General features: G+C 58.1%; 1 protein-coding gene across 1 annotated transcript; it reads left to right on the top strand.

Annotated features, from left to right (window-relative positions):
* Positions 1–339: 339 nt before the first annotated feature.
* NES (nestin) lies at positions 340–8,883 on the top strand. Its single transcript, XM_049880796.1, has 4 exons — positions 340–1,273; positions 2,296–2,420; positions 4,139–4,212; positions 4,471–8,883. The coding sequence occupies exons 1-4, from the start codon at positions 482–484 to the stop codon at positions 8,349–8,351; spliced, it is 4,872 nt and encodes a 1,623-aa protein (XP_049736753.1). The 5' UTR covers positions 340–481; the 3' UTR covers positions 8,352–8,883.
* Positions 8,884–9,311: the final 428 nt, after the last annotated feature.

Here is a 9,311-nt window from a genome sequence, read left to right as displayed (position 1 = left end):
TAGAGGAATGAAGTGATACCACCCTTGACTGTGCTGAGTAACTGAGGCACGTACTACCTCCCAGGTCTGAATCTCCTGATACGCCCTCCGCAGGCTCAGCTCTGCTCATTGTCTGCGGTTATCACGGGTTACGCCCCCTCCTCACGGCCTCCTCCATCAGAGGGCCACCCCCATCCGACCGGATTCTGCAGGCCATGGCTCCTTCTTTGGTCCCACTCCTCAGCAACCCGGCGACAGAGGGACAGAGGCTGCCTCCGTTTCTCTGAACTCTAAGGGGTTAAGGCCTGGGTCCCGCCCCTTTTCCCGCCCGGCCGGCGGGAGTATGAATAGCCCAGCTCAGATCCCGGCTCTCAGTCGCTGCTACCCGCGCCCCGCCCTGCTTCGTCCTTGCTACGGTCGGTCTCTCCTCCCTGTGGCCCTAAGAGCTGAGAACTGCTCCCGTCTCCTAGTGCCCCGCATCTCTCTACCCTCTGTGGGTCGGATGAGCAGGATGGAGGGCTGCCTGGGGGAGGAGTCTTTTCAGATGTGGGAGCTCAACCGGCGCCTGGAGATCTACCTGTCCCGGGTCAAGGCGCTAGAGGAGCAGAATGAACTGCTGAGCGCAGAGCTCGGGGGTCTTCGGGCACAATCTGCAGACGCCTCTTGGCGGGCCCGCGCCAATGATGAGCTGGCGGCCTTGCGGGCCCTCGTGGACCAGCGCTGGCGGGAGAAGCACGCGGCCGAAGTGGCGCGCGACAACCTGGCAGAAGAGTTGGAGGCGGTGGCGGGCCGGTGCCAGCAGCAGCGTCTGGCCCGTGAGCAGGCGGCGGACGAAGCAGCCCGCAGTCGGCGGGCGGTCGAGGCCGAGAAATGCGCCCAGACCTGGCTGAGCACCCAGGCGGCTGATCTGGAGCGCGAGGTGGAGGCCCTACGCGCGGCGCACGAGGAGGAGCGCGCCTGCCTGAACGCGCAGGCCGCCTGCTCCCCCCGCTGCCCCGCGCCGCCCCGCGGGCCCCCAGGGCCGGCCCCAGAGGTGGAGGAGCTGGCGCAGCGGCTGGGCGAGGCGTGGCGCGGGGCAGTGCGCGGCTACCAGGAGCGCGTGGCGCACATGGAGACGTCGCTAGGTCAGGCCCGCGAGCGCCTGGGCCGCGCAGTGCAGGGAGCCCGTGAGGGTCGCTTGGAGCTGCAGCAGCTTCAGGCGGAGCGTGGTGGCCTCCAGGAACGCAGGGCTGCTCTGGAGCAGAGGCTGGAGGGCCGCTGGCAGGAGCGGCTTCGTGCCACTGAGAAGTTTCAGGTGAGGAAGTCCTGGGCCTAGGCGAGTCCCTGTGGGGCTCAGAGACCTTCTGGGCAAGGGAATAGGAGTGAGGAGGCAGTGGCTGCTTATTCTGGGACCGCTTGTCAGAAAACCTATCCCTGGTGCCCCAGGCCTAGGCTTTCACAGCCCTGTCTAGAGTGGAGTGGGAACGATAGGGTTTCTTGAGTCTGGAAAGGCAGACAGGCTCTGGACTCCGTCGCAGCAGCCCCCCTCATCCTCTACACAACACTTGTGTGGCACTTTTCCTGCTCCGATGGCCTCCTGGGCCCTTCCCTCAGGTCTGCCATCACTCAGGATACCCAGCACCTTCCCCCTCAGCCATCAGTCTGGCTATTAGAATCTCCAAGTTCCTAACAACCCTCCTCCCTCTGACAGGACAGAGGGGGCCCTGGGTGAGTGGCCACCATCCCCTCTCCCATGTCACAACTCCTAAGCTCCTTGGAGTGCATTCCAGGGGCCTAGGACAGCTGCACCCCCCTCACACTGCACAGCTGTGACCAGCAGCTGAGAAAACAGTGTCCTGCCTGGGCCAGACAGAGGTCTCGCACTGGCGGGGCCTCCCCGCTCCTCCTTTCAGAGGAGAAAGATTCCAGAACTTGTGGGACGTGGGAGGGGGTGGGGGACTGATGAGGAGCAGGAGACAGTGATGGGACGGGGGCTGTTTGGCTTCCAGTCCTGCTGGCTCCAGTCCTCTTGATTAATCTTTTTTCCTTCTGCTTTCACTTTTTTCCCTCTCCCGGCCTCTGTAACCTATCCCTATCCCTTTCCTCCCTCGCCTGCCTCCCCCTTCCTGTGGGAGCTGAATTCTGAGCAGCATGTGCTACCATTTAATCAGCATCCTCCAAGGAAGAGCCAGGCCGTGGGAGAGGGCTGAGAGAGGCCTCTGTGCTCATCTCAGGGGCTCCAGAGGGGTTTTCTGGGCAGGAACTGGGGTAGGGGATATGGTTGCTTAGCAGGAAGGACCCTCCCCCTTCACTGACTGCCTCTGGCTTGCTCTGCAGCTGGCGGTGGAGGCCCTGGAGCAGGAGAAACAGGGTCTGCAGAACCAGATCGCCCAGGTCCTGGAAGGTCGGCAGCAGCTGGCACACCTCAAGATGTCCCTCAGCCTGGAGGTGGCCACATACAGGTGCAGGTTGACCCCAACCCACCCAGGCACACAGGCGTGCACACATATGCCAGGCAGAGACTCCTCAGCTGACAAAGGCCCAGAGCCAGGGGTGGTGGCTATGCCAGTGCCAGGTTCTGTGACCCTAGGCCAATCACTTCCACACCAGACACGTCCCGCCTGAGCCCGCCTGCTTTCTCCATGGATTAAGGACCAGAGAGGTGTCCTGTGCCCAGGGAGATGTGGCATTGCTGAGTGGAGCTGCCTCAGGAGAGGGGATTGGACACGTGTAGCACCTTTAGCACCTCTGCATCCAGAGCTTTCCCTGACCATCTCTGTGTGCTCACACTGAGGGGATGGAGGAGGGGAGGAGTTGCAGGTGCCGGTGGTCACACTGACTTGCCACCTGACTGGGCCTCAGTCTCCTTGTCTGGAGGAGGAGGAATGGGCTGGGTCACTTCCAGGGCCCCTTCTAGCCTGAATGCCACGGGGCCTGACCCCCTCAAGCCCTCCTGCTGTTCGCCCTGCCCAGCCCTTCCATTGCCCATATTCCCTGTTTCTTTGACCAAAGAGGGTGCTGCTTTTCACTGGCTGCGTGGCCTTGAGCAAACCCATAGTCTGTTCTAGGAAACTGGCCAGATTGGCTGTGGGGAGGGTCCAGTCATAGAGCTCAGGGAAGGGGCTTTGCAACTCAGAAAGGGCTGCACAAATCAAACACACAGGGAGGGGGCCGGGGCCAGATAATCCAGAATCCATTGCAAAAAGGCAGGGGCCCTGGGGACAGGCTCAGGAGGGGAGGGGAGACATGGTCTAGGAAGGGAAGATCAGTGAGGATATAGGCGGGAAAAGGAAGAAGAGAATGGCTCCACCTCCACAGAGGACTGAGCTTCCGAGGGAATGACAGTGACGATGTTGCATTTGTGAAGGACAGAAGTGAGACCATAGGAAGGACGAACCAGATTCAGGAGAAGAGCAGCGGGTGTTTAGCTTAACTTGCTGATTTCCCCAGTCAGCCCCAGGGGTACCGAGGCAGGAGCCTGGACACAAAGACCTCCATTAGCTCTGGGGGGCCTGGAATCCCAAGATGAGGGCCTTGACCCCCAGTCTAGCCACTGAGGGGAAGGGTCTGGGCAGGCCCCAAGGAATTTAACCACTGGTTTTTGAGGCATGAAAAGGATTTGCAGAGAGGGGCCTGAATTCATTTGCTTTTGTCTGTGACCAGCTCTGGAAGCAGCGGGGAAGGAGGGGGGAGCCCATCCCATGGGAACGGCCTGAGAATTCCCACTTCCCCTGGGAAGCCCCCCTTCTCAGACCCTCCAGATGGCCATTTGGACAATGGCAGCAGCAATTAGCATAAGAATTGGTCCCCTACACTGAGGATGAGGTCATTGGCCTGTGGTGGGGAGGAGGAGACAAGTCTAAAGGGTGTGTGTGTGTGTGTGTGTGTGTGTGTGTGTAGGGGTGTGTGTGTGCATCTGTTTCTGTGACTGTGAGCCCAACTCTGTCCCAAATATGTGTGTGACTCTGTGTGACCAATTGTGTGATGTCTGTGGGTATGTAACTGATTTCATGTGCGCAGCCAAGTATACCACATGCATGGCTTTTGTGGGATAGTGGTGAAGTGAAGGGGAAGCCTGCAGTGCCAGGGTCGAGGAAGCTCTGCTGTGAGTTTTTCAGGCGGCTTTGCCTGCAGGCTTGTGGGCAGAGGGCTGACCTACGCTTTCCTCCTTCATCCCCAGGACCCTCCTGGAGGCTGAGAACACCCGGCTGCAGACATCAGGCAGTGGTCCCAAGACTTCTCTTGGCTTCCAGGGTAAGAGGAGGGGCTAGGTTCCCCCTGAAACTCTACCCCTCCTTGCTCTTCATACCCCAAATCTGTTCCTTTCCTGAGAGGCGCCAGTCCCAGTCTTGACGCCTTGGCCCTAACAGCATTGTGCATTCTCTCAGCCCAGCCAGTGGGGGTCAGGGGCAGGCCCCATGGACAGTCTTGGCAGAAATAGGGTGACTGCTCTGTGGCTCCCCTCTATGACAATACATTCTGACCCTGTTTCTTCCCCCTTTGCCTTTCCAGACCCAAAGCCAGAGCTGCATTTTCCTGGGACCCCAGAAGGCCGACGCCTGGGACATTTACTTCCGGTCCTTAGCCCAACCCCCCTCACCTCACCCTTGCCTGATACCCTTAGGACACCTATGCCAGCCCTTCCAAAGAGACAGGAATTCCTCCAGGCTTGTACCCCTACCTTGGCCAGCACCCCCATCTCGCCCACACCCCAGGCTCCCTGCCCTGCCACAGATACACAGATCAGAACCCGGGAGGCCCCTCTCACCCTTCTCCAGTCACAGGGTGGGAAGCAGCAGGCTCCAGAGCCCCTGTGGGCTGAAGCCAAGGTGGCCATCCCTGCCAGTATCCTTGCAGGACCAGAGGAGCCTGGGGGCAAGCAGCAAGAGGCCAGTCCAGGCCAGTCCCCTGAGGATGATGTCTCCTTGGCCCCACCCCCTAACCCTGATCACCCTAGTTTAGAGGCCAAAGATGGAGAGCCCAGTGGGTCTGGAAAGTCCAGCGTATCCCAGGAGGAAGGTAAAGGGCAAACGTGGGGACTGACAGAGGAAGAAGCAACCATAGAGGTGAAAGTAGGGAGCAGCTTACAGAAGGAAACATGGCAAGAAGAGGGAGATGTGGACAGGGAGGAAATCCAGGAGCCCCAGAGTCTTTTGGAAAAAGAAACTCCGAAGTCTCTGGAAGAGGAGATTCAAGAACCACTAATGTCTCTGGAAAAACAGGGCCATGAGACACTGAGATCTCTAGAGAAGGAGAGTCAAGACTCTCTGGGGTCTTTGGAAGAAGAGAACTTAGAGACACCAAAAACTCTAGAAAAGGAGAATCAAGAGCTATTGAAATCTTTAGAAGAAAAAGGTCTGGAGGTAGTTAGAGCTGTAGAAAAAGAGACTCTAGAACTACTTACACCCGTAGAAAAAGAGGACCCACAGACATTGCAATCTCTAGAAAAGGAGAATCAAGAACGCCTGAGATCCCTTGATGATAACCTAGAGACATTTTTATTTCCAGGAAAGGAAAACCAAGAATTAGTGAGGTCTCTAGAAGAGGAGAACTTAGAGTCCTTGAGAGGTCTAGAAAAGGAGAGTCAAGAACCACTGAGATCTCAAGGAGTGGAGGATGAGGAGGCACTGAGACATCTAGCAAAAGAAAATCAAGAACCACTGAGATCTCAAGAAGTAGAAGACCAGGAGACATTGAGACCTCTAGAAAAAGAGAATGAGGAGCCCCTGAGTTCTCTAAAAAATGAGAACCAGGAGACACTGAAACCTCTAGAGAAAGAGAATCAAGAGTCACTAAAGTCTCTAGAAGATGAGAATCAGGAGGCCCTAGAAAATATGGATCAGGAGCAACTGGGGTCTCAAGAAGAAGAGAACCAGAAAACATTGAGATCTCTTGAAAAAGAAATTCAAGAGCCATTGGGGTCTCTAGGGGAAGAGGACCAGAAGACATTGAAGCCTCTTGAAAAAGACAATCAAGAGCTACTGGGGTCTCTAAAAGAAGACAGTGTAGAGGCAGTGAAATCTTTAGAAATAGGGAATCTAGAATCACTGAAGTCTGCAGAAGAAAAACTCTTGGGAATATTAAAACTTCCAGAAACTCAAGAGCCACTCAGGCCCCTAGAAGAAAAGAATCAGGAGACAACGAAGGCTCTGGAAAAGGAAATTCAAGAACCACTGGGGTCTGTGGAAGAGACCCAGGAGATATTGAAACCCCTAGAAAAGGAGCATCAAGAACCCCTGAGATCTCTGGGAGAGTGGGACCTAGAAAATTTGAAATCTTCAGAAGAGGTGGATAAGGAAAGTCAAAGATATCTAGAAGAGGAGGGGAACCTAGAGAAGGGAGAGAATAAAGATTCGCTGAGGTCTCTGGAAGAGGAGGGACAGGAGCTGCCGCTGTCTGCAAATCAGCAGAGATGGGAAGAAGTGGTAGTGGGGGACCAAGAGCTGAACCAGGACCCCCAACCTGGGAAGGATGAAGTAGAAAATGAGAATGAAGCAGAGCTGGGCCTGAGGGAGCAAGATGGCCTCCATGGGAAGGAGGAGATTGAAGGGCAGGTGGAGCTACGGCTGAATGCTGCAGGGGAGACATGGAACACAGGCTCAGGGCACCCAGGGAGCCCTGAGCCTGAAGAGCAGAGGATCCCAGTTGAGGGAGCCGAGGGGGAAGGAGGTGCTGAGGGCCTCCAGGACCCTGAAGGGCAACCAGATCACATGGGGGCCCCAGGCCTCAGAGCTCCTCAGGGGATGCCAGAGGTTGTGGCACCCATGTTCAAAGATGAGGATGTGGCTCCAGGGGGTGATCCCGCCTCGTTACAGGTTACCTTGGGGTCAGAGACAGCCATGGGTGAGTCTGCTGTGGGAGCTGAGGAGAGACTGGAGCAGGAGGCGGTAAGGCTGGAGGACCCAGGCCCCCTGGCCAGAGAGGAAGTGACGAAGCCGCCCCTAGGGAAGGAAGATTTGGAGGCAAAGAAAGTACAAGGCTTGGAAGAGCCCAGGAGGGACCTAAAGGAGGCAGATGCTCTGGAATCAGAGCTCTCCAAACTGCCCAGAGAGAGCACAGACCCCCAGAAGCCCGAAGAATCTGAGGGCTGGGAGGAGTCTGAGTCTGAAGCAGCCTGGGGGACAGAGGAGGGGCTCCCTGCTGATATCCTGTGCCTTAATGGAATCAATGCCTCTCAGCCTAGGCCAGAGGAGGATACAAAACCAGTACTGGGGCCCGCCAGTCCAAGGCCCACTGAGCCCTGGGTGCCTACCTCACTCCCTGAAGATGCCCCTGGGCCCCAGACTGAGGGGAACCAGGAGGCTAGTTGGGGGCTGGAAGGTAGTGCTGAGGGCCAAGGAAAGCTGGAGGGTGAGCAGGAGATGGGTTCTGGGGGGATCCCTGAGGGCCTCCAGGAGGAGGGGGAAGAGAGCGGAGAAGAGAGTGAGGCCGATGAGCTAGGGGAGACCCTTCCCGACTCTACTCCCCTGGTCCTCTTCCCTGGGTCCTCAGCCTCCTCCAAGTGGGGCCCAGCTGAAGAGGAGAGGCCCTTCCCTCAGGGGGAGGCCAGACAGGAAAGCTGGGATCCCACCCTCCAGTCCTCTGAGGGTCTTGAGGCCCAGCCCTCTGAAGAGGACAATCGAGATGAAGAGGAGGGGCACAGCCATGATTCTGACCTATCTGAGGAGTTTGAGGACCTGGGAACAGAGGCCTCTCTTCTTCCTGGGGTCCCCGGGGAGGTGGCAGAACCCCTGAGACAGGTGCCCCAGGTGCTACTGGAGCCTGCAGCCTGGGATCGAGATGAGGAGTCTGACGGTTTTGCGGATGAGGAAGAGAGTGGGGAGGAGGAAGACGAGGAAGAGGAGGGGAGGGGGCCAGGGGCTGGGCAGTGGGGAGCAGGGTCCTCTATGGGCAGTCTGCAGACTCTGGGTGGCCTGCAGAGAGGGGATCTCGTGGAATCTGAGACTACGAGCGTCAGTGCTCCCATGACTGCCCTGGAGACTAAGTCCCAGGACAGCGCTGAGCCTTCCTGCTCAGAGGAGGAGTCTGACTTGGTTCCCTTGGAGAGGGAGGACAAAGTCTCTGGCCCCTTGGAGACCCCCAGTGAGGTAGAGGACACAGGCCACCAGGGTGCAGGGGAAACCTTTGGTGTCAATGGACAAGGTCCCAGCTGGGAGGAGGAGTCAGAGCACTTGAATGGGGGGCTGGTGACTAGGCTGGAACAGCCTGAGGGAGGAGGGCAGGGGAAGCCGGGGGCCCCTGAGGGGGACCAAGGGAGCCCCTTAGAGGTGGAAGAGGGGGGTTCCCTGAAGGCCCCTTGGCCAGGGGTTCCTCTTCGCCTGGGCCAGGGCCAGTTTCTGCAGTTCACCCAGAAGGAAGGTGATGGAGATTCCTGGTCCTCGGGGGAAGACTAGAGAAAGGCCTCCTCCCGCACTGAGGGCCCTGGGGGAGCGTTGTCCCCAAGCCCCCTCCTACTCAGGGGCAGCACCCTTAACTTATGATCTCTTGACCTGTGGCTTCCACCCTAGAGGCTTGGCCACAGGCCAAGGTGAAATGGGGTGTGGCAAAGGGGTCTTTACAAGAATGGAGGCTCCAGGAATAAAAACCTGCCCCTCAGACCCTGCAAAATGGGATATCTTGCCTGCACTGTCCCGTGAGGCTTAAGCCAGCTGAGGCCCTATAGCACTAGGCCCCCTTTTCTGTCCCCCTTTCCCTCCCATCCTATCACCTGGAGGAGGCAAGAGGCCTCGTGGTTTCTCTGAGGGGAGGGGGCTGTGTTGGTCTCACCAGCCCTGCACCCTCCTTGTTGCAGCAGCCCTTTTCTCACAGGCTGTCTGGCCTGTGGCTGATAGGGGTGAGGGGGTGCTCCCACGTCTTAACCCCCCTCATGCCTGCCATATGCGGCCCTGTGTGGCTCATCTCTGCCTGAATAAAGCAATGCCTCCTCCTGCAGTGTCTGGACTCTTCCTTCCCTGAGTTGGTGGTGGTGGTCGGGGCAGACAGGGTTGTTCTCAGGGCCAGCACAGGAGCAGAAGGAACAGCAGCGGGACTCTGGGGGAGGAAATGGGAGATGCCAGGGTTGGGAAGGGGCTGCCTCCTGAGGAAAGGAGGACCTGGGAGGCCTCATGGGGAACATGGAGGTGACAGACTGAGGCTCTAGACAGCAGTGCTGGGATCCTGGGGAAGGCTGGGGGTGCTGCTTGGCTGGGGAGGCCTGTCCAGGTGACCTCAGGGCCTGGCCAGGCCCATCATCATCTCTGCCCACAGCACGGGTGATTACAGGGATCAGGCCTTGGGGCCACCTCCATGCCTGCACACCCTCCCCACTGGCCCCTCAGTGCCGCCAGCATAATAAGCCCCCTAGACCCCGAATC

This window comes from Elephas maximus, chromosome 3, assembly GCF_024166365.1.
Source record: "Elephas maximus indicus isolate mEleMax1 chromosome 3, mEleMax1 primary haplotype, whole genome shotgun sequence".
Lineage (NCBI taxonomy): Eukaryota > Metazoa > Chordata > Mammalia > Proboscidea > Elephantidae > Elephas > Elephas maximus.
Note: the sequence above shows the minus strand (reverse complement) of the source record. Positions and strands in the feature narration are given on the sequence as shown.

What these genes read in the sequence shown, in the direction of transcription:
- NES (XM_049880796.1), top strand. Translation starts at nt 482, where the DNA reads ATGAGCAGGATGGAGGGCTGCCTGGGGGAGGAGTCTTTTCAGATGTGG. An exon ending in CTGGAGGTGGCCACATACAG is followed by an intron (nt 2,421 to 4,138) that starts GTGCAGGTTGAC and finishes CTTCATCCCCAG; the next exon opens with GACCCTCCTGGAGGCTGAGA. An exon ending in GACTTCTCTTGGCTTCCAGG is followed by an intron (nt 4,213 to 4,470) that starts GTAAGAGGAGGG and finishes TTGCCTTTCCAG; the next exon opens with ACCCAAAGCCAGAGCTGCAT.